This window comes from Hemibagrus wyckioides, linkage group LG21 (assembly GCF_019097595.1).
Source record: "Hemibagrus wyckioides isolate EC202008001 linkage group LG21, SWU_Hwy_1.0, whole genome shotgun sequence".
NCBI classification, from domain to species: Eukaryota; Metazoa; Chordata; class Actinopteri; order Siluriformes; family Bagridae; genus Hemibagrus; species Hemibagrus wyckioides.
Window position 1 is genome coordinate 1,694,793 of NC_080730.1, and position 26,548 is coordinate 1,721,340.

Sequence of the window (26,548 nt, forward strand, 5' to 3'; positions counted from 1 at the left end):
TGTAAATGATATCTTTTTTTAAGTGTTATTTTTTATTTAGCTATATAAATAATTAAAAGTGCAAAAGACAGAATGAACGTACAATAATAAGTAAATAATATTTAAATAAATAAAAATAGAAAAAATACAGTAATTACAATAATACAATAAACATGTGTATATATAAAAAATAAAAGTACAACCCAAAATATTTAAATAAAGAGTAATTACAATAATGCAATAAATGGTGTATAGTAATATAAAATGTATAAACAGAAAAAAAGTGCTGGGTTGCATATAATATAATAAAATGTTTAAAAATTACAATAATTAAAATTTATAGTAATTAAAGCAGTATAGTAAAGTGTTAAAAATGATAATAAATATGAAATGTAATTGTGATTATTAAAATTCTAATAGTAAAATGTGTTAAAATATGTAGGTTCTAATTGTTAAATGTTCTAACAATTCTAATTCTAATTCTAATTGTTCCAGCTGGAATGCTGCTCCTTTTTAACGAGTTTAAAATAAAAATAAAAATAAAAAACTCTGATTTTGAGGTTACTAAAGGATCCTTGTGTTCATTGGATTGTTAATGAATGTTCTACTTTACACAGAAATGCACACGGAGTGGTCACTTTCTGCCTTTGTTCTCTCTTATTTCTATTTCCACTTTTCTCATGTTCTCATGTTTCTCAAGTTCTTTTATCATGTGAGTAACACACAGTGTCCAGAAAGTCCGGAGTTAATGGACATGTTGTGATCCTGAGTCAGTGTGTACAGTTGAACATGCCGTAAATAATAAAAGCACTACATTCTGTTCATGTAGTTTTACTCTCACTGGTTCCTGAGCTCACTGACCTGCATGATATTACCTTGAGACATGACTTGAGGGTGAATAAATATAGTTTTGCCACAGTAACCGACCCGCATAACACAATAACAGTAACACAACCATCACATCCACGTGTGGGGAAAAAATAAATAAATATAGGCTACTGTACTGTATGTTGGGAAATAATGAAATTCAGTCGTGCATTTCTATAATACCTGCATGTGGAAAATTCTGCACGTGCATCCATCCGTTCATGCATTCTCAGAAATTAAAGTATTATGGATTTCTTTTTCTCCATAAACGCATGCGTCAGAGTAGTGACAAAAATCGTAGCTAGTGCAAAATGAAACACTCATAAAATAACACTATAAAATATTAAAAAAAAATAAAATGTTTATAACACACACATACACAGAGAGAGAGAGAGAGAGAGAGAGAGAGAGAGAGAGAGAGAGAGAGGGAGGGAGGGACTCATCACCCAACACACCCACGCACGTGCGCGTCCTCGCTGCTGAATGGACGTAATGCGCAACGTGCGCGTGATTGCTCCTGAGCGACAAGATGGCGGCGTCCGCCGGATCAGGTAAAGCGAGTTTTTCTCCGCTTCGTTTCAGTGCTCTGTGGTATCGTTTTCTAACTCCCAAATTCGAGTTTGAATAAATGGATGATGCGTTGCGTAACTACCTCCAAACTCTGTGACTATATCTATATCGCCATTTTACAGAATGAAAGGTGTGTGAGGTTATCTAGCTAGCATTTCCGAGTTGTCATTTTTCCACACCGGTATTCTGGTGACTAAGTCCTGCCTCTTGTGTTGCGATTGGTCGGCACAGATACGATACGTGTGCTGTGATTGGTTAGCAAGGTTAGGTCTTCTGCGCCGTGATTGGATAGTGGTGGCGCTTCACTCTGTATGTATATCAAATATTACCGCATTGAACGAGTTTAAACTCGTATTTCATTTTACACTTGCAAATTTATTAGAACTCTGTTTATATATTACAAACGTAACTTTAATCACCATTTGAATTGTTCAAGCCGTCTACCACCAGCGACCAGTCAATCAAAGCACAGGAGGCGGGGTTTGTCTGAATACGGGTAGGGAGGAACTTGTACCGGTGTCTGTTTAGTTATTGTTATTAATAGTATTGAATTACATTCGTAGTTTAAGTATAAACCGTTTCCTCATCATTTCTTCTTTCGTTCAAAGATCGAAGCATATTAAGTTAGCAAGCTGGGAGCTCCTGGAATTCGATCAGCCTGTAATGCTAATGAGCTAGCTAGCTAGCTCGCTAACTAACTTAGTAATTGCAGCGTCATGACACATATGTTCCTGAACCTGCAAAACAAGCTGGAGCAAGAACATTCCCGCGTGCAGCTGCGTGCAATCTGGCGCGCGACACGCTGGGGAAATAGCGCTAATGCGCGCGGGCACACGTTTATACTAGAAAATAATGTATGCACTGTGAGAAATAATCAAGTTTATATATGCATACATTAATTATGGGAGATAATACAACGCAGCGCGTGCATCCGTTCTAGGAGAAATACAGCTGCATGCATGAATTCTGAGATTTGGGTGCATGCGAATGTAGGCGTGCATGGTGTAAAGAATTAATGTGTGTGTGTAAGTGAAATAACACAAGTGTGTGCATGCATTTTGGTAGAGACGGCATTTGCATGCATTGTGTAAATAGTTCCTTGTGTGCGTGCGTTTTAGGAAATTATCCATCTGCACCAACGCTCTAGATAACGGATAAGCGTTATGACTGCATGCATGTATGCATGAAATAATGTAAATGCGTGCAGTCTGTGAAACAATACGGGGGAAAAAATAACATCACATGTGCAAGCTTGTTTAGATTAAATAAATAAGAATTCACGGCGAGCTCATTCATTCATTTCCGGTAATTGATAATAGCTATATTTCGGACGTTGTGCTTTAACGCTCAAGATGTTTCAATCTCATCCTCCGTCTGTTCAAGGCGTCAAAGTTCCTCGTAACTTCCGGCTGCTGGAGGAGCTGGAGGAGGGGCAGAAGGGTGTGGGCGATGGGACAGTCAGTTGGGGTTTAGAGGACGATGACGACATGACGCTCACGCGCTGGAGAGGAATGATCATCGGGCCGCCGCGCGTGAGTTTCCTCAGAATAAACATCTCCAACATCTGCACGAGCTTCACATACACACTGTGTATCCGCCCCCTTTCTTTTCCCCGCGGAGTGGGCGGGGGCTATTATTAGGCCACCCCCTAATAATCACCAATTAATTATTTTTAAATCAAAATAGATAGAAAACAAACATAACGGTGAAATGAGCAGAAAAGTAACAATAAATAATTGTATTTAATTCAGAGGAAAAAGAAACAGAAATGTAAATATATATATAATTGTAAATTATATCTTTTTTTAAGTGTTATTTTATATTTAGCTATATAAATAATTAAAAGTGCAAAAGACAGAATGAATGTACAATAATAAGTAAATAATATTTAAATAAATAAAAATAGAAAAAATACAGTAATTACAATAATACAATAAAAATGTGTATATATAAAATAAAAGTACAACCCAAAATATTTAAATAAAGAGTAATTACAATAATGCAATAAATGGTGTATATTAATATAAAATGTATAAACAGAAAAAACTGGGTTGCATATAATATAATAAAATTTTTAAAAATTACAATAATTAAAATAAAATTTGTAAAGGTAGAAAAAACTTGTAGTAATTAAAGCAGTATAGTAAAGTGTTAAAAATGATGATAAATATGAAATGTAATTGTGATTATTAAAATTCTAATAGTAAAATGTGTTAAAATATATAGGTTGTAATAATAAATGTACCATTGTTAATATAATTAAGTTAAAACAAAAATGTGTCAAATAGAAATAATAAATTGTAAATAATAAATAAATAATAATTTTTAATAATATTTAAATAAATAATAAATTGAGAATATTAAAAAATATATGTGAAACATGAATAAGATTGCATGAATTAAAAGTATTGCAATAAGAATAAAATTGCAAAGTGAAAAAGAATAAAATAATAAAACTAAACTCCAGTAATAAAAATATGAGAATGAAGTGGTCATTTCGGTGGTCTGAGATTCTGTGTCTGATTTCTGAACTTTTTTTGTGCTCATCTTCAGACGATCTACGAGAACAGGATATACAGCCTGAGGGTGGAGTGTGGACCTCGGTACCCGGAAACACCGCCGCTCGTCCGATTCGTCACCAAAATCAACCTGAATGGTGTCCACAACTCCAACGGTGTGGTGAGTACAGGAGTGACCAGTCCAGCTGATTCGTATAATCTGTATAATCGGGGCTTTGTAAATAATAGTAGCTTCTGACATGTTTCAGGTGGACATGCGTGCTGTGTCGTCTCTGGCCAAGTGGCAGAACTCGTACAGCATCCGCGTGGTTCTGCAGGAGCTGCGCAGACTCATGATGTGCAAGGAGAACATGAAGCTGCCGCAGCCACCCGAGGGCCAGATCTACAGCGTCTGAACCACACACACACACACTTCACATTCCCTCACCTTTCCAAGACTCTCATCATTCCCTTATTTTATATTGCGAAGCTCTACCCCTTGACCCCTCCCCCCTTTTCACCTGAGTAGCCAATCAGCAGTTCTCATCACCCTGAGAATCACGGACACATCGTTATGACGCATCGTACAGATCATCTTTATGATCGTCTTGTTTTGTTTTGTTTTTTTGTTTGTTTTTTTAATCTTTGTTATACATGCAAATTGTAAAATAACATAAATTATCTTATTGAATGTACCAGTGTGTGGCGTGTTATTTCACATGTATCTTCCTGGTTTTTTTGTGTGTTTTTTTTTTTTAAAAGCTTTAAAGCATCAAAAATAAACCATTCGTACCTGATAACTGCAGTTATGAAAATGTATTTTAATCTCATGAGAGTAATGTAAGCTGTGATTAAAGTTACCTTACAGGTATAAATGTTCAAATTCAGCAGGATACTGTATATCTGACATCATACTGTATAATTCCACTGTATACGCGCTGATATTTTCTGATTAGATTCCCTATATGACCAAAAGTATGTTATGTGCTCTCCCTTCTAGTGATGGATTGAGTTCAGGTGTTTTAGCCACGCCCCTTTTTTTGCAAACAGGTGAATAAAATCAAGCACACTGCAGGGCAACTTCATATATTTTGTCATTATTTTTGTCCCATGCTCTGAAGCAGGCTGTTGAATGTAATTAAACACAAAAAAAAGAAGAATATCGACGAAGAAAATTTGTTATGACTACCTTCCTTTTTTTTTTTAATTCAGCTGACATCGTTTAACAGTACTGTAAATGGGGACTGTCCGCGCATGCGCGTTTCCGCTCTCGCGTGCGCTCATGCGGTATATACTTCACGCATGCGTGGTACGCCTACCATTGATGAGTGCTGCGCATGCGTAGTGCAGAGCGCCGCTTAGCGGTCTGTGTGTGTGCCATATTGTCACTGAGACAGCAAAAAAAACCCCGTACCTCAGAAAACATTAAAAAGATAAATAAAATAAATAAACTGCCGAGACGCCAGTGGGGATATTTATCATCGCTATCTACATTCCACCTCTGAGGTAAAACCAGTGTACTTTAATTATATCTATTAGAAAAACTTTAAAACAGGAGCCGGGTGCCGTGGCTAGGCTAAGCTAAGCTAGCGGTAACTAGGAAGCCGGTTAAACTAATGATTGTTGGCTAGCTACCCGTTTGAGCGTGTTAGCATGTTAGCGCTATAACGATGTGTAAGCTAAGGCTAAACCAGCTAATAAGTTTATATTCACTCTACTAGATATCTAACCTTAACGGTGTGACGTAGTAGGCAAAGGTTAGCATAGTTTTTTAGCTCTTTGTATTGGACTATAACAGTAACATAATGTGATTAATAATAATTATAATAATAATAATTAATATTATTATTATTATTTCTGGTCAGTACTATTCAAAAAATTAAATACTATTTTTTTAAAATAAAAATAAGCCTTTCTTTTTAAAGCAGAAAATGAATGAACCTGATATTTGTGGTTTTGTGTATAAATATAAATAATAAATAAAAATGTTATTTAAATAAATAAATAAATAAACCTAAATGTGTGCCTTCTCAGCAATTCTTCTTACATATAATATTTTTCTTTTCTTTTTTTGTAGACAAACAGCAGTTTCCTTCGAAAACTAATCGTACACATTTATATTTTATATATATATTATATTTGTATGATTTATTTATTTATTTATTTATTTATTGTTGATCAGTGTGACCCAGTGTGATGCGGTTTTTACTGCCATTAACGTTTTATTTATTTTTTTAATCTGAAGAATGATATAAACATGGAAATAACCTAGAGTACATAACATGTGAATGAAGTAATTAGTGAAAGGATTAGTGTGTGGGAGTTTAATTTGTTACCTTTAGAAGGTGTATACTATAAGGTTCTACTATAAATCTCTTAACATTTTTCATCTTTCATCTCACACAGGCCACGCCCATGTCTCTTTTCTGAATGTTAATAATAATATGCATTATTTGTTGTTTTTCTCTTGTGCAGGTGTTTAGGCGAGTCGCGGCCTTGACACGATCCCCTCTCTCTCTCCGAAGTCACCGTGTCCTTCTGTGCCAAACTGTCGGACATGTCGGGTCCGGTGCCGAGCCGAGCGCGGGTTTACACAGAAGTGAACACACACCGACCCCGGGAATACTGGGATTACGAGTCCCATGTGGTGGACTGGGGGTAGGGAACATGCCTTCTAATACACATACACACACACTTACTAATTTAATTTTCTTTTTCCTTTTTTTCCCACATCTGTCTTAATTACTCGGCTCTTGCTCTTAATCAAATGAATACAGCGGCTTTCTGTATCACGTATTTGTGGGGTTTTTTTGTATTAACATTTCTTACATATCTTTGTCTGTCTGTCTCTCTGCCTCTCATTTTTTGTTCTCTCTGTGTGTTTATCTGCTTCTTGCTATCTCTCTGTTCTCTCTGCCCTTTCTCTCTTTCTCTCTGCCCATTCTGTCTGTCTCTCCGCCTCTTTGCTCCATCTGTCTGCCTCTCTCTCTCTGCCCTTTCTGTCTGTCTCTCCGCCTCTCTGACCTTTCTGTCTGTCTCTCTGCCTCTCTGACCTTTCCGTCTGTCTCTCTGCTCGTTCCGTCTGTCTCTCTGCTCGTTCCGTCTGTCTCTCTGCTCGTTCCGTCTGTCTCTCTGCTCGTTCCGTCTGTCTCTCTGCTTCTCTGTTCTCTCTGTCTCTCTGCCCATTCCGTCTGTCTCTCCGCCTCTGCTCGATCCGTCTGTCTCTCTGCCCTTTCTGTCTGTCTCTCTGCCTTTTCTGTCTGTCTCGCTATCTCTGTGTTCTCTCTGCCCTTTCTGTCTGTTTCTCCACCTCTTTGCTCTATCTGTCGGTCTCTCTGTCTCTCTCCCTCTCAGTCTAATCTGTCACTGAGGATAATAAACAGGAGATGAATGTTTGTGACGTGATTTGTTAATGTAAAATGTCTTTGGAGACGTGTTTCTCTCTGAGTCTCAGGACTTCTCAGATGAAGAATATGTCGGCTCATTCGGACATGTTTTTTTTTTTTTTATAGAAATCAGGACGATTTCCAGCTGGTGCGGAAGCTCGGGCGTGGAAAATACAGTGAAGTGTTTGAGGCAGTGAATATCACCAACAACGAGAAAGTGGTGGTGAAAATCCTGAAGGTAAACATCCAGTGTTCTTAAACACAATGTGTGGAAACGTGTGTGTGTGTGTGTGTGTGTGTGAGATTGATGAGTGTGAATTCTCTCCATCAGCCTGTGAAGAAGAAGAAAATAAAGCGTGAGATAAAGATCCTGGAGAACCTGCGAGGAGGTCCAAACATCATCTCTCTCATAGACATCGTGAAAGATCCGGTGGTAAGTAAAAAAAAAAATAATAATTCAGTTGCCTGGAAATCCAAAAACCATCAGTCATTTAATTAGAGTTCCTTGGTCCTTAGCACATCATCTACCTGTGTGTGGTTCTGTTCCCACCTCAAGGTTGATTGTTTTCCAATAATAGCATCCCATAGCAATGTGGCAACATGACATTTTATTTATTTAGAAAGAAACATACTTTTTATCCATTTATGGTTAGATATAGAGCTGACACTGGAGACTCCTTCCATAAATGCTACATCAACATGTCCTTAAAGAAAGAAATTTTTTTTAATTTGTGTATTATCAGTGGTGGTTCCTCTGTATAATTCTCAGTGAGTGAACTGTTACTATAGAAACAACAGCGTGATGGACATGCTTGTTTGTTTAACTTTACAGTCTCGAACCCCTGCCCTGGTTTTTGAACACGTGAACAACACAGACTTTAAGGTAAGTAATAAAAAAAAACATAAAAAAGATGTTACTTGCTTTTACATGGCCTTTTTTTCTTTCTTTCTTTCGTGTCATGTAACTTTTTAATAATATAATTTTTTATTTATTATTTTTTATTACAGTTACAAATCCAAGCAGCAGATAGGATGATAACATTTTGTACTTAACCTAAAAAATTGTTCACGTTCTCAGTTTAACTTTGTGCTACAGTTCTGTGATACACCGATCAGGTATAACACTGTGATCAGTGACCAGGTGAAGTGAATAAGACTGATGATCTCCTCATCATGGCCCCTGTTAGTGGGTGGGATATATTAGGCAGCAAGTCAACATTTTGTCCTCAAAGTTGATGTTAGAAGCAGGAAAAATGGACAAGTGTAAGGATTTGAGTGAGTTTGACCAAAAGGGCCAAATTGTGATGGCTAGACCACTGGATCAGAGCATCTCCAAAACTGCAGCTCTTGTGGGGTGTTCCCGGTCTGCAGTGGTCAGTATCTATCGAAAGTGGTCCAAGGAAGGAACAGTGGTGACTCGGCGACAGGGTCATGGGTGGTCAAGGCTCATTGATGCATGTGGGGAGTGAAGGCTGGCCCGTGTGATCCGATCCAACAGACGAGCTACTGTTGCTCAGACTGTTGATGAAGTTAATGCTGGTTCTGATAGAAAGGGGTCAGAATACACAGTGCAGGATGGGTCAGGGCTGTTTTGGCAGCAAAAGGGGGACCAACACAATATTATGCAGGTGGTCATAATGTTATGCCTGATCGGTGTGGGTGTATATATAATTTATCTCTCTTTATCTTGTTAGCAACTCTATCAGACGCTGACGGACTACGACATTCGGTTCTACATGTACGAAATCCTGAAGGTAAAACCTCCACCATCCGAGTTCCATGTACGCCAAATAATCTCTCATTTTATTTCTCTGTACATTTGTATTTAATGTTTGTTTATTTTTTCTTCTGCAGGCTCTTGATTACTGCCACAGTATGGGAATAATGCACCGAGACGTCAAACCGCACAACGTCATGATCGACCACGAGCACAGGAAGGTACAGAGTCATAACACCAGCTGAAATCAAGTCATCTTTTTTTTTTTAAATCATATTAAACCAAGTAATTTGTTCCCCCAGTTGCGTCTTATTGATTGGGGTCTCGCCGAATTCTATCACCCGGGGCAGGAGTACAACGTCCGAGTCGCCTCGCGCTACTTCAAAGGACCAGAGCTTCTTGTTGATTATCAAGTCAGAGGAACTGATATCTTAATATTTTTATATAATATAATATAATATGATATATAAAATTCAGTTATGTAGAATTAAATCCAAGATATTCACAGTTTGCCATAGCACAGAAAATTAAACACTTTAACGTTTTATTTTTCAAATGAATAAATAATCACATTATTAATGCTGAAACATATCAATGTGTCAAGTGTCACTCAAAATATTCATGACATTTCAAGCTCTTCTTAAATTCAGATAAAAGAAACCATAATATAAAATATTAACATGTGATATTTAAACAATTAGCTTCTGTCAGCAGGTCTATTGGAACGGCACAGGTTCTAACGAGGTCTAGTTTGTTTTCTGATTAGCCGTGTTGCGTATATTCCTCACAGATGTATGATTACAGTCTGGACATGTGGAGTCTGGGCTGCATGCTGGCCAGCATGATCTTCAGGAAGGAGCCTTTCTTCCACGGCCACGACAACTATGACCAGGTAAATACCTGTCCTATATTTTATTGATCATAAAAACAGTTATATAGATTTTTAAAAAGCTGGAGAAAATAAATACACTATATTGCCAAACGTTTTGGGATACCCCTCCAATCATTGAATTCAGGTGTTTGGGGATGACCCCTTCCTGTTCCAACATGACTGTACACCAGTGACCAAAGCAAAGTCCATGGCCTGCACAGAGTCCTGACCTCAACCCCATAGAACACCTTTGGGATGAATTAGAGTGGAGACTGCTTTGGTCACTGGTGTGCAGTCATGTTGGAACAGGAAGGGGTCATCCCCAAACTGTTCCCACAAAAAGAGCATGAAATTGTCCAAAATGTCTTGGGATGAAGCTGAAGCATTAAGAGTTCCTTTCACTGGAACTAAGGGGCCGAGTCCAACCCCTGAAAAACAACACCTGAACTCAATGATTTGGAGGGGTGTCCCAAAACTTTTGGCAATATAGTGTACCTAACACCGTGAAGCAGAAAACCAGAATTATTTTTTTAAAAGACTTTTTTAAAAAGTTTTTTTTTTTTCCATTTGACTAATAACACTGTCATGTTTCCTCTCTCTCTCTGTGTAGTTGGTGAGAATAGCCAAAGTCCTGGGAACTGAAGACCTCTACGATTACATCGACAAATACAACATCGAGCTGGAGCCTCGCTTCAATGACATCCTGGGAAGGTGAGTGATGACCCGGGACACTGACACCAGGTTCAAGCGGCACAGATTACAGTGCTGTAGTCCACAGCCAAGGAATGGTGAGATGTACAGAAAAGCGAGGTGTATGGGACAGGCAGTGTGAGGAAAGAGAGGAGACCTTCCTTCTTCTCCTCGTCCTGAAAACAGCTCTGTATGGAGCAGACATTTTTCCAATTTTCTTCAGAACTCTTGGTGCAGGTTATATCACCTATAACATGTGGAATATCAGTATCTGTATCCTTAGGAGCTCATATCCTTATCATATCCACCCAAGACTAGAGGATGAGTTCCTGCTAAACTAGGTGACATTTAGTCAGAAATACAACAGCTTCTGCTGTGAATCATGGGAAAACTGATTAAATGTGACTTGGAGTGATGGAGTTTTTTCTTTCTCTGTGGTTTCCTCTCGCCACAGACATTCACGTAAACGATGGGAGCGCTTCGTACACAGTGAGAATCAGCACCTAGTGAGTCCCGAGGCATTGGACTTCCTGGATAAACTTCTGCGATACGATCATCAGGCGCGGCTGACGGCACGGGAGGCCATGGAGCATCCCTACTTCTGTGAGTCATGAAATAATCCACTGCCCTCTGTGTTCTCCACCTCTGAGCTTTATAGTTAATCTGCGTCTCTCTGCTGCAGACCCTGTGGTGAAGGATCAGTCTCGCATGGTGGGTTCCTCTAACGTTCCTGCTCTCAACACCACCGTGAGCGCCGCCAGTCTGATCACCGGTAAGAGCAGGAAGTGAAGTCATGCAGAACCGCACACACTCGGCTACATAATACCCTTCTTTCCTTCCTTCCCACTCCCCCCCTTTCTCTCTCACTCGCCTCCCTCTCTTTCTCATCCTCTCTCTCAGCCCCCGTCTCTATCTCTCATTCTCACCTCCCCTCTCTCACTCCCCTTCCCTCTTTCTCTCTCTCTCAACCCCCCCTTTGCTCTCTCTTTTTCTCACTCTCTGTCTCTCACCCTATCCCCCCTCCCCCAACGGATTTTTAAAAATGATTATTTATTGAACGTAACGTAACAGAAATTTTAATTCCCTCCTTTATTTTCCCTCCTTCCAGGGATCGCTGCTCTCCCAGCCTCCACAGCTCTGGGTCCGCTGGCCGGCTCGCCCGTCCTCTCAGCTGCCAACAACCTCAGCGCCGTTGTGCCCGCCGCCGCCGGAGCCACTCAGTGATGCCGAGGGCTGGATGACCTCTGACCTCTTGGTTCAGCCTGCAGGGGATGTCGGGGAAGGAGCATCCTTCTGTCTATCCCTCCCCCTGCTCTTCCTGACTCCGCCCCCTTTCCCCCCTCTCCTAACCTCAAGTTAAACAAACTCTCTACTTGTTTAACTGTTTACCTGAAACATACGGACTATTGAGTGTGTGTGTGAGAGATACTGAGTGATGTTAAGCACATTTTTTCCACATGTTAGAAAGGAAAGGTGTGTGTGATGCTGATTTATGATGATTTATGATTAGCTCCACACTATGATCTCAAACTCTGCTAATCACAAATCAGCTTCTTGGCTTTTTTTCACCGACACGGAGCCTGTGATTTGTTTGTTTGTTTTTAAATATATAGATATAATCACAGTTCCACTGGTTTGATGGTGTGCAGAATCAGAAATTGAGAAATTGCTCCTTGGTTTGCATCAGCAGTGTAGAAGCGTAAACTCGCAACAAGATCACAGCTAAATCATCCGTTTCTTCACGCATCGTTTCTTTTCTCCACAATAAATAACGATTATGCAAAAAAAAAAAACCTCAAATCTGGCATGTTGTTTGTTTTTCCAGGTGATCAGCTCCGTGTCGGTGTTAAAAGCTTTAATGGTGAACTCGACTCCTCCTCGGTGGCCGTAGAGTTGAACTCGTCCTGGTGCTGTTCCAACACTCGCCTCGTCCTCATGAGCGTAACACACACCCCAGTGTTCTGAACGAAATAATGCCTGCGTTTACATGCTGCAGAAACGTCACGTCTTCACCGTGTGGAATGCAGGAAGAGGAAATGAATCAACATGGAGTGTTTACTGTGTTCACATGGCAATATCGTGTTATTCCTCCGCTTTTTTATGTTCCAAAACTTGCTGCTATCCTCCTCAGATTCGATCTTTAGAGGATTCAATTCTTCAGATATTCTTTTGTTTAATTTTAAAGGCAGAAATATTTTTTAAAATTACATTTCAACCCAAAAGTATTAATTCCGTGTCATTGCCTTGTCCTCGTTTCCTCTCCTCAGCCGGGCCAAGCTTCACTCTGATTGGTTGATGGAGAGAACCAGAGGACCAATCAGAGGGCTTTGTCTTAACTTATGCATTTTTCAGAGCCTGAATCCGTTTTTACAGTTTAAACACCGGAATTTTTTTTTTTTTTGGTTCATCTCCGGGACACACGTCTGTTTTAAAGGAGAAACTCTCTAGACTTTCAGAAATGTTCCTCGTGCAGATGATTTTCATGATGATGCACTTTTGTAAATTTAAGCCAATGGAAAAATACAGATATCATGTAAGTTGTGTAGAAAAGAATTGTTGTGTAGATAGTGTGTACAATAAACGTGTGACACGATCAGTGACATCACACCAACGTCCTAAAAGCTTTCTAATCTTCACATGGACCCTTCACTCGCACTCTTTACTCGGGCCCTTCACTCTTTACTCGGGCCCTTCACTCTTTACTCGGACCCTTCATTCTACACAGACCCTTTACTCGGACCCTTCATTCTACACAGACCCTTTACTCGGACCCTTCATTCTACACAGACCCTTTACTCGGACCCTTCATTCTACACAGACCCTTTACTCGGACCCTTCATTCTACACAGACCCTTCATTCTACACAGACCCTTTACTCGGACCCTTCATTCTACACAGACCCTTTACACGGACCCTTCATTCTACACAGACCCTTTACTCGGACCCTTCATTCTACACAGACCCTTCATTCTACACAGACCCTTTACTCGGACCCTTCATTCTACACAGACCCTTTACTCGGACCCTTCATTCTACACAGACCCTTTACTCAGACCCTTTACTCGGACCCTTCATTCTACACAGACCCTTTACTCGGACCCTTCATTCTACACGGACCCTTCATTCTACACAGACCCTTTACACGGACCCTTCATTCTACACAGACCCTTTACTCAGACCCTTTACTCGGACCCTTCATTCTACACAGACCCTTTACTCTGACCCTTCATTCTACACAGACCCTTTACACGGACCCTTCATTCTACACAGACCCTTTACTCGGACCCTTCATTCTACACAGACCCTTCATTCTACACAGACCCTTTACACGGACCCTTCATTCTACACAGACCCTTTACTCAGACCCTTTACACGGACCCTTCATTCTACACAGACCCTTTACTCGGACCCTTCATTCTACACAGACCCTTTACACGGACCCTTCATTCTACACAGACCCTTTACACGGACCCTTCATTCTACACAGACTCTTTACTCGGACCCTTCATTCTACACAGACTCTTTACTCGGACCCTTCATTCTACACAGACCCTTTACTCGGACCCTTCATTCTACACAGACCCTTTACTCGGACCCTTCATTCTACACAGACCCTTTACTCGGACCCTTCATTCTACACAGACCCTTTACTCGGACCCTTCATTCTACACAGACCCTTTACTCGGACCCTTCATTCTACACAGACCCTTTACTCAGACCCTTTACACGGACCCTTCATTCTACACAGACCCTTCATTCTACACAGACCCTTTACTCGGACCCTTCATTCTACACAGACCCTTTACACGGACCCTTCATTCTACACAGACCCTTTACTCGGACCCTTCATTCTACACAGACCCTTTACTCGGACCCTTCATTCTACACAGACCCTTTACTCGGACCCTTCATTCTACACAGACCCTTTACTCGGACCCTTCATTCTACACAGACCCTTTACTCGGACCCTTCATTCTACACAGACCCTTTACTCAGACCCTTTACACGGACCCTTCATTCTACACAGACCCTTCATTCTACACAGACCCTTTACTCGGACCCTTCATTCTACACAGACCCTTCATTCTACACAGACCCTTTACTCGGACCCTTCATTCTACACGGACCCTTCATTCTACACAGACCCTTTACTCGGACCCTTCATTCTACACGGACCCTTCATTCTACACAGACCCTTTACTCGGACCCTTCATTCTACACAGACCCTTTACTCGGACCCTTTACACGGACCCTTCATTCTACACAGACCCTTTACTCGGACCCTTCATTCTACACAGACCCTTTACTCGGACCCTTCATTCTACACAGACCCTTTACTCAGACCCTTCATTCTACACGGACCCTTCATTCTACACAGACCCTTTACTCGGACCCTTCATTCTACACAGACCCTTTACTCGGACCCTTCATTCTACACAGACCCTTTACTCAGACCCTTTACTCGGACCCTTCATTCTACACAGACCCTTTACTCAGACCCTTTACTCGGACCCTTCATTGTACACAGACCCTTTACTCGGACCCTTCATTCTACACAGACCCTTTACTCAGACCCTTTACTCGGACCCTTCATTCTACACAGACTCTTTACTCGGACCCTTCACTCTTAACTTGGACTCTTTACTCGGACCCTTCAGGAAGTCACTACAAGGCAACAGAAATGATCGGAGGTCATGACCCCACTGAGTTCTGTTTTTTCCCCATATTGTGATTTTTCTCTCCCCCTTCAGAGGATTTTATCTCCTCTCTAAAGATCATGAAGATTTTCCTTTACTGGTTATTTTTCATTTAAATTTCTGGTGTTTATCCATGATGGAAATCTCTCTCTCGCTTGTACATACGTCTCTGTCCTCATGTAGTGTCGTAGTGTTTCAGGATATTTGTGTAAATAAAGGTGTTTTATTTATTGCAGGTGTCATTTTTTTTCTTACACACTTAACATTTAGCGTTTAACGTTAGCATTTAACTTTTTAAAGTGTTTTTAATTTTCTAGTTTAATTTTAAAGTTGATTTAAAAAAAATTTTTATTCATTTTATTCTAGCATTTAATTTTAAAGTTTTTTTATTTTGATCTTTAAAGTTTTTAAACTGTGTTTCATTTTAATATTTAATCCAAACTCACCTTTTTGATTAAATGTTAAAATTTTAAAGTTTAATATAAATTGAAAGTAGTTATTTTTTTTAATTTTAAAGCACTTTGCAGTGTTTAACATAATTGTGATATTGAGGTTTAGTTAGAGATACAGGATCAGAGTCTGGAAAAGGTTTAAATCTTTTATTTAATATTTAAAAATAAATAAACAAACAAATAAAAGGATGAAATAGTTAATCAGTTGGTGAACAGATCAGAGGATCGGTCAAGCTGCATCATGAACTTTATTACAGTAAAAACATCAGATTTCCACACGATGATCGTCGCCCTCAAGCCTCGCTGTTTTGTTTTGACATTTGTCCTCGTCCCAGATGTTTGTCCTCGTCCTTGCTGGTGATGGTTAAAGCGATGAATTCATCCAGGAGACTCTCTGGTATAGAGGGGTGAAAATCATCTCCTCTGATGTTTGTCCTCGTCCCTGACCTTCGTCCTCATCCCTGCCATTTGTCCTCATCCCCCACCCTTTGTCATCGCCCCTGCTGTTTGGCCTCGTCCCCGATGTTTGGCCTCGTCCCTGCTGGTGATGGTTAAAGCGATGAACTCGTCCAGGAGACTCTCTGGTATCGGGGTGAAAATCGTCTCCTCTGGAAAAGGGTGCAGAATTCTGCTCTGTCAGGAAACCTGCAGAAATCAACAACTCCTCAAACCTGCAGCTCTAAATAAAATTAATGATTATAATTAATAAAACCACATCGTCATGATTAGATCAGATTTTCTCCATCTTTAAAACTGAAGGTGACAGTAGAAGTGTCTTGTTGGCTGGCAGTAGCAAAACTGCTATGTGTAACGACGCAGTATCGTTACGTCCTGACGCCATTTTTGTGCTGGAGAGAAAGCACTAGCCAAGCTTATCATTCAGCTAGTTACAGTTAGCATAGCACCAGGCTAAAGCTGGTCGTGATGTCATGTGATCCAGCGTGTGATTGAATGATCAAGTTGTAAATAATTTAGTTAGCAAGATTTTTCTGCCTATTATGCAGCAGCTAGCATTGGGTGATCGTGAAAGCTAACAAGACGCATAGTCAGCTATGTAAACTTCTGTTAATCCGCATAATTAGGATTTAATTTAGAATCAATGTAATATTTGTATTCAGACGAATGATTGTTAGCGTGATCTGACCGTCTTTCGCTCAGTTCCCTGTCGATGTCCTGCAGCGCTTTGCCCTTCGTCTCAGGTAGAAGGAGGAAGATAAAAACCACGCCCGCTACAGCCAGCACACCATACACCAAGAACGTTCCGGAAAGACCGATCAGATCTAAGAGAGAGGGGGAGGGATCCTGACTATTAGCATAACAGCAGAGGTGGATTAGCATTGTGCTGGTTGTATGAAATCTACATGCCGATGACACTGAGGAAGGAGAAGGTGACCATCAGGTTGGCCGTCCAGTTAAAACAGCTGCTGAAGGCAAACGCTCGTCCTCGCACATCTGCCGGGAAAATTTCACTCAGCACCACCCACGTCACTGTGAAAACAACAACAACCTTCAACAGAGATCCGAGAACCAAGAACCGCAAGATGGTCATCACGGATAAACGTCACTTATGGTCAGATTGGAGCATTAAATAATGTAAATTTTTGTCCTAATAGAAGCAGAAGTCCACGTACTCGGACCGAAGCTGATGGAGAAGGCGGCGACTACAGCCATCATGCAGGACAGGATCATCCAATTCGACTGTCCTGTGTGATGAAGCTCAGTGGTGTCCAGATGTCCAGCGCTAGCCGTGTCGTTTCTGATCAGAGGTAACAACGTGTCATTTAAATGAGAGCTGCAGTGTCTCCCTGCATCAAACTCCGAATATCTGCTCAGCAATGCAATAATCATCAAGCCGACAGCCATGACGGAGCATCCGCCCATCAGAAGCAGCCTGCGTCCCACTTTATCGGCGCACAACATGGCCGCTAACGTCGCGACGACCTTAATGATTCCGAGTCCGAGCGACGCCAACACGGCAGATGCGTCGCTCTCAAATCCCACAGACTGGAAGACGGTGGAGGCGTAGAGGAGCACGTTGGGCTGACCCGTGAACTGCTGGAATAGCACTAGCCCGAGTCCGATGGTGGTCCTGGTGCGCATGTTATCCCTCTGCTGAAACAGGATCACCAGAGCATTCGTCTCCCTGCGGGTTTGAGCTCCGGTGAAAGCCTCGTCTTCATCCAGGAGCTGTGAGCTCGGCGTCTGCTGTGAGGGCAGAACCCAAAGCAAAACCAACTGCCCGAGCGACGGCGCCACGACCAACCCGAACATGTACCTCCATCCTCCCTGAGCTCCAGATAAGACATAGTTGACTGCGTACGCGAGCAAAATCCCAACCGTCACACCGACTTCATACAGAGTGACCATCAGACCTCTGTGTTCTGGTGAAACCAACTCAGAGACAAAGATGCAGCAGGACATCGAGGACACACACATGGCAAAGCCTACCATGAGACGGCCGGAGATTAGCATCGGAAACGAGATGCTAAGGCTCAGGATCAGGCTCCCGCCAACGATCAGAAAGTTACTGAGCAAAATGGACATCCTCCTGCCGCGCCGGTCGATTAGCCAGCCACCGAGGACAGAAGCCAGGATGGCTCCAATGAGGAGGGAGCTGACCACAGCCTCCTGCTGGACACAGCTTAGCTGGAACTGGACCTGCAGCTGCAGCAGAGCGCCGGAGATGATTCCAAGCTCGTAGCCGAACACCAGACCGCCGAGAGTCGATACGGCAGCAGCGACAACTATGACAGAGTAACCTGAGGAGAAGAGAGGGTTTGTAAAATACAGACACAAAAGTCATGCACTAGGTGTGTGTTAGGATTTCACACCATGAGCAACCATGAGCACCGCTAGCTTCAACTCAGTTCCTGCAACTAAACTAAAGTCAGGTCTGATTCCTACTGGAGATATTATCCTAACAATCAATGAATTACTCAATCAAATGACGTTTCCTTTGGTGGAAAAGTGCCTACGGTTCCTGAGTTCCTCTGGTGAAAATATAGCTAAAGTTCTTCAGTTCCTGAAAATCATCAAATCCTGAAAAACTTCAGTTCATGGAAACTTCAGTTCCTAGGAAAGATGCAAGACAAAAGGTACCTCAATGACTACACTTGGTTTATCTGAGTGAAAACCTTTCACAAGTTTCAGTTTGGGTTTCAAGAGAAAGTTACTGCGATGCACATGGTGCACATGTACCCTGGGTTTCTCCTGAAATGGTTCTTCAGGTGGAAATGTGTGCAAAGTTCTTGAGATACCTACAGATGCTACGCTCCACAATCTGAGCATCTGACAGCGTGTTTTATCCTCACACAGTCACACAGTGAACACTTCTCCCACACAGACACCAGCTTTGGTCCACCAGTTTATTCAGTGGGAGAGTCCAGCAGATAAAAGCGTCTGAGTTTAAGTTCTTGGTGCAGTTTATGTGTATTGGATGTTACATTTAATCCCGCAATACAGAGCAGTAATCTCCTCAGAGCCTCTGATTCTCCAAAACAATAACAACACACCGTTCACAGTAACATCAGACACAGAACTGGACAGTGGAGGAGATTTGATCCACTCACCCATGTTGCTTTTATTTTTCCAAGAGCTTCACAGCTTTCATGGGGACAGAATCAATCAGCAGCCAGGTTTCATCCAGCTCCAGAAGAAAAACGGTCCTAGAATCCAGCAAGTGTGTTGAAGTTCATCAGATCTGGATGTGTTGCTCGCGATGCTCTTGTTTCTTGAGCGCTGATCAGCTGTTACCATGGCAACCCTCTTGTTGATGCTCCTGATTTATTCCTCTTCAGGTTGCTGAAGGGGGGAAATGGCTAATTAATTAGCATTAGAAAGAGCAGGCAGGTTCAAATCAGGAGCATTCGCTTAGCTTAACACTTTTGTCAATTTTCTTAAGACATGAACACACATTTACACAAACTACACAAACTTTAATCTTAATTAAGTGTGTAAACAACATCTGTCCTGATTAGCAAAAACCAAACTAATTCCTGTTTTGTTGTTGTTCTTCTTCTTTTTAAATTAAATTTAATCCTAACATTATGTGATTTATTGTAAAAAGTTTAAATGAACCTTAAATTTCACCGGATGACAGAAATGACAGCCCAAAAAATGAAAGAGTTTTATTTAATTATTAATTATAATAGTGATGTAGCATCACATCATGGTAAATACAGCAATACTCTGAGGCTTTGTCTAGATCTTGGCAGGGAAAATAAGTTTTTAAAGTAATAAAGAATAATATATTATTATTAAAAATAATAAATTATTTTTTAAATATGACGTCACATAGATTATAATAAAACGAGCTTTATTTCGCCTTTAAATCACGCCTTTAAATCAAGCGTTTGTTTTCTCCTCCTGTGATGAGGATCTGTTTAATAAAACATTATTTCTGTGTGATATTTTTTTGTTTTTTATAAAAGGCTGAGAAAAAGTTGACGTTTTAGTAATAAAAGTAAATAATAATCATGAGCTGTAATTAAACTAATGAGCAGTTCTTCGAGCTGAAACTTCAGCAGTTTGTGATGAAGATGAAGATGTTGAGAGGTTCATCAGTTTGTCGGGATTATTTTGAGTGAAACTTCAGATCATTCATCACCAAAGCTCACCGTCCTTCTGTTAAACTTCACCGAGAAGACATTTCTGATGATAAAAGCTTCATTTCTGTTCCAGTCCCGTGATTCTGCTCCGTGTGGATCTTCATCAGGTCTGCAGCAGCTGGAGATCAAACACACCGCTTAGTTTTTTTATAGTGAATAAATAAAAGATTAAATAAATAAAAGATCTACACTTCTCTTCTTCTTCTTCTCCTCTGGATTCTTCACGGTTACAGCACCAAAAACAGAAAGATCAGTCCTTTAAAATATGTGTAAAAATTTAAGAAAGTTTCTTCATCATTCCACAACACGACCAGGGGTCTGGAGATGTCTCCGGTTGCCAGATTGAGAGTTTCTACCCCGCGCGTCGCAATCACATCGTTTTTTTAAAGGCCAGTGAGTAAATGTGTTTATTTATTATACTTTGGGTTGATTTGGTAAAAGTCGGACTTTTGCTCGGGTTTAGTCTCCACGTGAACGCGCATTCTGCAGGCTGAAGCGTTCAGGATCAAGAACATTTTTATAGAATGAAATAAGTCTGAGACTCTGAGAGTCTCGTCAACTTTCTGTTAGACACCATGTCCGGAAGTTCAGGAAAATTCTAAACAACATTGAATTATATGATAATATTGTCAAGCTGTAAAAGAAACTGGGTGTGGGACGTGAGATGTGTTTAGAACAGGATTTAGTGTTTAAAACGTACAATCTGGCAACCCAGTTTACGTGGCACATATACTGACCAATAAATAAATAACGAGCTCGAATTACAAAGACTTTTATAAATGACTCCCTCTCTCTCTCTCACACACACACACACACAGTGCATAAAAATTTATTTAAATGTCTTTATTCCGTTATTTAAAAATAACAGATTTACTGTTAAATGAAAAAAGAGAGAAGTTAAGATATTAGTAGTGAAGTGTATTCATATTTATTTATTTATTTTACTATTTATTTAGAAATACATATTTGCAAAATATTTACAATGTATAGAGGTTTAACTAATTTTGTAATTATATATATATATATATATATATTTTTTTTTTTTTTTTTTTTTTTTTTCAAAATAAAAATTTGTTTTCTGTGCATAATTTGTGCTTTCAAAAAAAACTTTATTTTGTCCCGGAAGTGAAGAAGAGAAGAGAAGTGTCATGGCGGAGGCGGATGGGGTGAGCGCGCGGGCAGTGCTGCCGTATCTGCGCGAGGCCGAGCTGATTAAACAGGGCGCGGAGGCGCGCGTGTACCGGGTCCGGTTTTTAGGGAAGAGTGCCATAGTGAAGGAGCGGTTCCCCAAACGGTACCGGCACCACGTGCTGGACGAGAAGCTCACGCGCCGCCGGACGGCTCAAGAGATCCGGTCCATCCTGCGCTGCCGGAAAGCGGGTGGGTACTGTCGTACAGAGTCTATTATAATAACAATAGTGCAGACTTAATGCATGCATTTAAACGGTACTTTATAGCAGTGTTTATTCCGCTGTGCCGCTGAGATCTGACCTCTGATTGGTCAGAAGATGTTGGTTAATCCTCTATAACAGCAGTTATAACCTTTTGGAAATGTTTTAGAAGGAACACATTAATATAAACGTGTTATTTGCGCCTGCGCTAATGTGATAGATGCTGTTATAGCTAATTAATCAACACCTTCTGACCAATCAGAGTCCAGATCTCAGCTCTGTGGCGTATTAATGTGCAACATAAACCCTAATCACATTAGAACATCACACACAGATGGGTGTAAAGTTTGTGATGTCTGTCTGTAGGTATCGCAGCTCCGGTCGTCTACTTCGTGGATCTCAGCACCAGCTGCATTTTCCTGGAGGAGATCACCGACTCCATCACGGTGCGCGAGCACATCGCAGCCGCTCAGGCTTCGGGACGGTCCACCGAGTCCCTGCACGGCCTCGCCGAGAAGACGGGCCGAATCCTGGCCAAGATGCACGACGAGGACGTGATCCACGGAGACCTGACCACCTCCAACATGCTGCTGAAGTCGGAGAGTTCCGGAGACCTCGCGCTGCTGCTGATCGACTTCGGCCTGAGCTTCGTCTCCGCCCTACCCGAGGATAAAGGCGTGGACCTGTACGTGCTGGAGAAGGCATTTCTCAGCACACACCCCAACACAGAGACTCTGTTCCAGAAGGTTCTGCAGAGTTACACCGCTGCGTCCAAAAAAGCTCCGGCGGTGATTAAAAAACTGGACGAGGTCAGGCTCCGGGGCAGGAAACGGTCCATGGTGGGATGAAGGAGAGAAAAATCTAACCAGCAATAAAGTCATGTGACCGCTTTTGTAAATAAAGCTCTCTTTTTTGAATGTTGACTGAATGATCTTTTTCTGAAGTGTGATATTGTACAGCGAGTGTTAAAGATTCCACTCTTTTAGATTAAATAACAATCCCTTAAGGAGCAGCCAACAGGCTCATGAATATTAATCAACATGTGGATTGCTGGTTCATGAATATTAATGTGGAGGAGGCGGAGTCTCTTTGAAGGTCAGAAAAAAATTAAACGAAAGATAAAATCGTGAGGAATGTAAGTGAAAAAGAAAGAATTTTTTTAAACAGTACAATAAGTTGTTTGTGTGTAAGTATACACACCCCTAACCTAACACCTGTGTGAAGCAGCTCTTGGTTTGATTCCACCGCTCTGTCTTTTTCTCTTGGCTCGACTTGGTGCAGTTCTCCTGCTCGTCCTTGCAGAAACGTTCAGCTCCATCAGATGGTGATGTCACCTCCTGCCCAGCTCACTTCAGGTCTCCTGACTGATGTTCAGTGTGATCCAGGTCTGAGCTCTGGCTCGCTCACTGAAACACTGATCATCTTCTGGTGACGTGGTTCCTGTGTTTATGTGGATGTATGATTTGCTGGAAGATGAAGTTCCTCTCCATCATGTCTCTTCATGTTGGTTCATGTTGAGCTGCAGCAGGGTTTAATCTGAACACGGTGAAGGCGCTGTATGTTTGAACTCTTCACAGCATTTTATCTCTTTGAGTTTGAATGTGATACGATAAGTTTCTCTTCATCAGCTGAAGCTTCATCCACTTCAGAGCTGAAGAAGGTTCAAACCCAAGAATCTTTAAGAGACCTGAAGAGTTCAGAATGAGGCAGAGAGACTCCTGAACACCAGACCATGATTTTACTGAGAAACTGACGAGAGAAAAAAACACTTTCACACACAATACACTCCAAATATGAAGTATAAACAAATCAGTTTGGCCTCAGTTAGAAAAAAAATCAACTTAAACAAGATTTGTATAAATAACACAAGTCATGAGGAACATCTCAAAGGCTGGGGAAGGAAAATCGTTCACCAAAAAAAAAGGTCCTTGTTCATCGTGTATTTTGGGTTTAGTGCCGGAATGAAAAAAACTAGTGTGAGGGGAAAAGCAAACCAAAAAACTATTTAAAAAAGTCCTGATTTGTATTGCACTAAAATGTAAAAGATTTCTTTACGTTAGAATTGATTGATTTGGTTTTAGATAATAACCTGAGCTTCAAATGTTCAAGAAATGTTTAAAAGAATAAAAACGTTAGCTGAATGAAGTGAACAGAGTTTTTATAAAGCACTCAGTTTTAAACTACAAGAAATGGAAAGCTAATAAAATATAGATACAGATGTGTTTACAGTTTGTTCAGTGAATGAGACGCGTAACAAACACAACTGTGAAAAACACAAACGTAACAAACTCCAGAGTTATTACAGAAATCCATGTGATGTCATGGTGTTATTTCTGGTGCAGTTACATCATCGAACTGTACAGAAGTGAAGCCATGCCAAAAATGGCAGAATATTACCACAATATTTCTATAAACTTTACAAAAAATTGCACAAATGTTTCTCAAATCTTACAAAAATGTCTTATAAAAAAATCGTTAGAAAATGTCTTGCACAAAGAAATTGTCATATTTCGCCGAAATAAAAATATAAAAAATGTTAAATTTAAAAATTAAAATAAAATAAACTTAAAAAAGTGACAAAATCTTAAAAAATTAATCTTAAAACATTTTTAAGTTAGAAAAATGTTGTGACAATTTTTTTTCTTTTTCAGCATTACATAAAAAAAAACCTTGCAAGAGGAAAAGAAAAATGTGATTTTGTAATATTTTACAAATGTTATATAAAATCTCTAAAAAAAATCTGACAGTATTATAAACCATGTAAATAAAAAAAGGGACAAAAACATCATAAAAAATGAAAATATTTAAAATATATAAAAGTAAAACAGTAAAAGTGTAACAGAGAAACGGCAAAATGTCCTGTGTGTGTGTGTGTGTGTGTGTGCTTCAGGCGTTTCGTCTGGGTTCTCCGGTTTCAGATCAAACACATGTGCTGTAGGTTGATTAGTGTCTCTTTTTTTGTAAGGTGTGTGTGTGTGTGAGTGTGTGAGTGATTGTGCCCTGTGTTGAGTTGTTTGTCCAGTATGTCCCCAATTTTGTGCCCAGACTCCAGACTTTGCTGTGTAGGATACGTGCTATAGAAGATGGATGGACAGATGGATGGATGGACTGGTTGATCGATAGGCGGACGGATAGATGGATTAGTGGACGGATGTATGGATGGATGGATGGATGGATGGACAGACGGCTGGATGGATGGATGGATTGATGGATGTGTGAATGGATGGATGGATGTGTGAATGGGTGGATGGATGGATGGACAGATGGCTGGAGGGATGGATGGATTGATGGATGTGTGAATGGATGGATGGATGTGTGAATGGGTGGATAGATGGATGGATGGATGGATGGATGGACAGATGGATGGGTGGATTGATGAATGGATGAATGAAAGTAAACTCCTGAAGGTAAACTCAGTACATGAATCAGTTCCAGGTCAGTGGTTATGAGAAGTCTCTGTTTGGGAAGATGATTGGAGAGACCAGAGTTATGACATAGAGAGAGACACAAATCCAACTGGACAAGATTTTCACCCACACTGGACCTCTCTTGTGTGTGATGTCACTGTAGTTGGCATTAGGTCTGTTAAAGAAATAACACACAGATTTACACAAAAGCTACATAAACATTAGCAACAACACATTCTACATCACACTAAAACCCACACCAAAACAACAACAACGTGTGGATTTCAACTGCTGACACCAAAAACACCCCGGGTCACTTCCTGTTTCCCGTTTCCTCTATTCTTTGACTACAGCTACAGCTTCCTGCTGATTATTTTTGTTTGGTCCCCACCCCTCCACGTCTGAGTCACGTCTAGTCCTCCAGCTCTCATTCGCGTTTTTGACTGATGCTTCAACAACCAGCTACAAAATTCTACACAAAGAAAATAAAATCCTCCCACTGACTGGAGGCCAGTTTCACTTATAACCAGTTTAACTAAATAACTTGTAACTTATAACCAGTTTAACACCTGTCGAGTTGCTTGACCTTTTTTGAGAATGTCAGGTAGCTCCACCCCCTTTCACATGTCTCATTTAAAAAACGAATAAATGAATAAATAATACCTGAAACAATGCTCTGAGTTATTGAAAGGACAGCAGTTAACCAGTAGTGGACGTTACTCACATGTACCAGTTTGTGAGGGTCATCATGATGTAGAGCGAAGCCAGGAAGAGCTGCATGTGAAAGAAGGAGTAGCTGTACTGGACGCCGTCCCTCTCGTTATCAACCACGCGTCTTGGACCCTCGGGGTCGTGGAGGCTTCCTGTGGAATAGTCCAACGTTCCTGGGTTCGATGGGGTCAGCAGGAATTTGTTCACCTGGCTGGTGCTGGACGATCGAATGCTGCCGACCACACAGAGCCGCGTGTCACTTTTACCGCTTGACCAATCTGAGATGTGAGTAATGAACGTGATCGTACCTGGAGAATAAAATGCACAGGACAAACACGACCAATCCCACGATGCTTTGCGTATCCTCGGTCAAGAAGTAAGGATGCTCTGGACGCTCCACCAGGGTTTGGTTTGTTGTAGAGTTGTTCAGAGTGAGATCCATCTGGAAAAAGCTCAGCAGACCCGGATTGCAGGATTTTTCTGATTCAGGATTAAAACACAAAACAGAAATTATTTCAGATTTTCTTTCCAAAAACAATCATTTTTGAATTGTTCCTTTCAGAACAAGAGGAGGGAAATGTAATGGAAATCCATCCATCCATACATTGTCTATTCCTAATTAGGGTCACGGGGGTCTGCTGGAGCCTATTCCAGCACACATTGGGTGAAAGGCAGGGGTACACCCTGGACAGGTCACCAGTCCAT

General features: G+C 40.8%; 6 protein-coding genes across 7 annotated transcripts in view; 4 read left to right on the forward strand and 2 right to left on the reverse strand.

The window, feature by feature from the left end:
• Positions 1-1,280: 1,280 nt before the first annotated feature.
• On the forward strand, positions 1,281-4,609 carry ube2v1 (ubiquitin-conjugating enzyme E2 variant 1). The gene is made up of 4 exons (XM_058372845.1): positions 1,281-1,397; positions 2,800-2,948; positions 3,970-4,095; positions 4,184-4,609. Exons 1-4 carry the CDS (start codon positions 1,376-1,378, stop codon positions 4,328-4,330), a joined length of 444 nt encoding a protein of 147 aa, XP_058228828.1. The 5' UTR covers positions 1,281-1,375; the 3' UTR covers positions 4,331-4,609.
• Positions 4,610-5,257: 648 nt separating this feature from the next.
• Positions 5,258-12,371, forward strand: csnk2a4 (casein kinase 2, alpha 4 polypeptide). The gene is made up of 13 exons (XM_058374039.1): positions 5,258-5,420; positions 6,390-6,572; positions 7,427-7,538; positions 7,632-7,733; positions 8,133-8,183; positions 8,995-9,054; positions 9,155-9,238; positions 9,320-9,430; positions 9,808-9,909; positions 10,499-10,599; positions 11,033-11,181; positions 11,261-11,350; positions 11,687-12,371. The coding sequence occupies exons 2-13, from the start codon at positions 6,472-6,474 to the stop codon at positions 11,800-11,802; spliced, it is 1,179 nt and encodes a 392-aa protein (XP_058230022.1). The 5' UTR covers positions 5,258-5,420; positions 6,390-6,471; the 3' UTR covers positions 11,803-12,371.
• A 146-nt stretch (positions 12,372-12,517) lies between these two features.
• LOC131342808 (uncharacterized) lies at positions 12,518-15,505 on the forward strand. Its single transcript, XM_058374038.1, has 2 exons — positions 12,518-13,265; positions 13,428-15,505. The coding sequence occupies exons 1-2, from the start codon at positions 13,037-13,039 to the stop codon at positions 15,308-15,310; spliced, it is 2,112 nt and encodes a 703-aa protein (XP_058230021.1). The 5' UTR covers positions 12,518-13,036; the 3' UTR covers positions 15,311-15,505.
• A 355-nt stretch (positions 15,506-15,860) lies between these two features.
• slc2a10 (solute carrier family 2 member 10) lies at positions 15,861-20,708 on the reverse strand. 2 transcript variants are annotated; one of them, XM_058372884.1, is made up of 7 exons: positions 20,526-20,708; positions 20,344-20,452; positions 19,297-19,528; positions 17,359-18,486; positions 17,093-17,215; positions 16,872-17,007; positions 15,861-16,372 (listed from the first exon to the last, which is right to left on the reverse strand). In XM_058372884.1, exons 3-7 carry the CDS (start codon positions 19,298-19,300, stop codon positions 16,279-16,281), a joined length of 1,485 nt encoding a protein of 494 aa, XP_058228867.1. In that variant the 5' UTR covers positions 19,301-19,528; positions 20,344-20,452; positions 20,526-20,708; the 3' UTR covers positions 15,861-16,278. The 2 variants fall into 2 exon arrangements, with proteins under 2 accessions (XP_058228867.1, XP_058228866.1); XM_058372883.1 differs by having other exon boundaries at positions 20,344-20,708.
• A 732-nt stretch (positions 20,709-21,440) lies between these two features.
• tp53rk (TP53 regulating kinase) lies at positions 21,441-22,648 on the forward strand. Its single transcript, XM_058374122.1, has 2 exons — positions 21,441-21,714; positions 22,092-22,648. Exons 1-2 carry the CDS (start codon positions 21,483-21,485, stop codon positions 22,571-22,573), a joined length of 714 nt encoding a protein of 237 aa, XP_058230105.1. The 5' UTR covers positions 21,441-21,482; the 3' UTR covers positions 22,574-22,648.
• A 128-nt stretch (positions 22,649-22,776) lies between these two features.
• The window catches only part of si:ch73-267c23.10 (serine incorporator 3), a 10,438-nt gene continuing 6,666 nt past the window's right edge, over positions 22,777-26,548 (reverse strand). The window contains exons 8-10 of the mRNA XM_058374121.1: positions 26,152-26,323; positions 25,857-26,075; positions 22,777-25,307 (exon numbers count right to left, since the gene is read on the reverse strand). Of these exons, the coding sequence (XP_058230104.1) occupies positions 25,169-25,307; positions 25,857-26,075; positions 26,152-26,323 (530 nt within the window). The 3' untranslated portion in view covers positions 22,777-25,168. The remainder of the gene's footprint in view (positions 25,308-25,856; positions 26,076-26,151; positions 26,324-26,548) is intronic.

Excerpts from the sequence above, each read along its gene's own strand:
- ube2v1 (XM_058372845.1), top strand. The coding sequence starts at position 1,376 with ATGGCGGCGTCCGCCGGATCAG. Across the intron at positions 1,398-2,799 it reads GGCGGCGTCCGCCGGATCAG|GCGTCAAAGTTCCTCGTAAC; the intron begins GTAAAGCGAGTT and ends CGTCTGTTCAAG. Across the intron at positions 4,096-4,183 it reads TCCACAACTCCAACGGTGTG|GTGGACATGCGTGCTGTGTC; the intron begins GTGAGTACAGGA and ends GACATGTTTCAG.
- csnk2a4 (XM_058374039.1), top strand. The coding sequence starts at position 6,472 with ATGTCGGGTCCGGTGCCGAGCCGAGCGCGGGTTTACACAGAAGTGAAC. Across the intron at positions 7,539-7,631 it reads TGGTGGTGAAAATCCTGAAG|CCTGTGAAGAAGAAGAAAAT; the intron begins GTAAACATCCAG and ends TCTCTCCATCAG. Across the intron at positions 7,734-8,132 it reads ACATCGTGAAAGATCCGGTG|TCTCGAACCCCTGCCCTGGT; the intron begins GTAAGTAAAAAA and ends TTAACTTTACAG.
- LOC131342808 (XM_058374038.1), top strand. The coding sequence starts at position 13,037 with ATGTTCCTCGTGCAGATGATTTTCATGATGATGCACTTTTGTAAATTT. Across the intron at positions 13,266-13,427 it reads GCCCTTCACTCTTTACTCGG|ACCCTTCATTCTACACAGAC; the intron begins GCCCTTCACTCT and ends CATTCTACACAG.
- slc2a10 (XM_058372884.1), bottom strand. Across the intron at positions 17,008-17,092 it reads CTCCTTCCTCAGTGTCATCG|ATCTGATCGGTCTTTCCGGA; the intron begins GCATGTAGATTT and ends CCTCTCTCTTAG. Across the intron at positions 16,373-16,871 it reads AGGGAACTGAGCGAAAGACG|GTTTCCTGACAGAGCAGAAT; the intron begins GTCAGATCACGC and ends TGATTTCTGCAG.
- tp53rk (XM_058374122.1), top strand. The coding sequence starts at position 21,483 with ATGGCGGAGGCGGATGGGGTGAGCGCGCGGGCAGTGCTGCCGTATCTG. Across the intron at positions 21,715-22,091 it reads CCTGCGCTGCCGGAAAGCGG|GTATCGCAGCTCCGGTCGTC; the intron begins GTGGGTACTGTC and ends GTCTGTCTGTAG.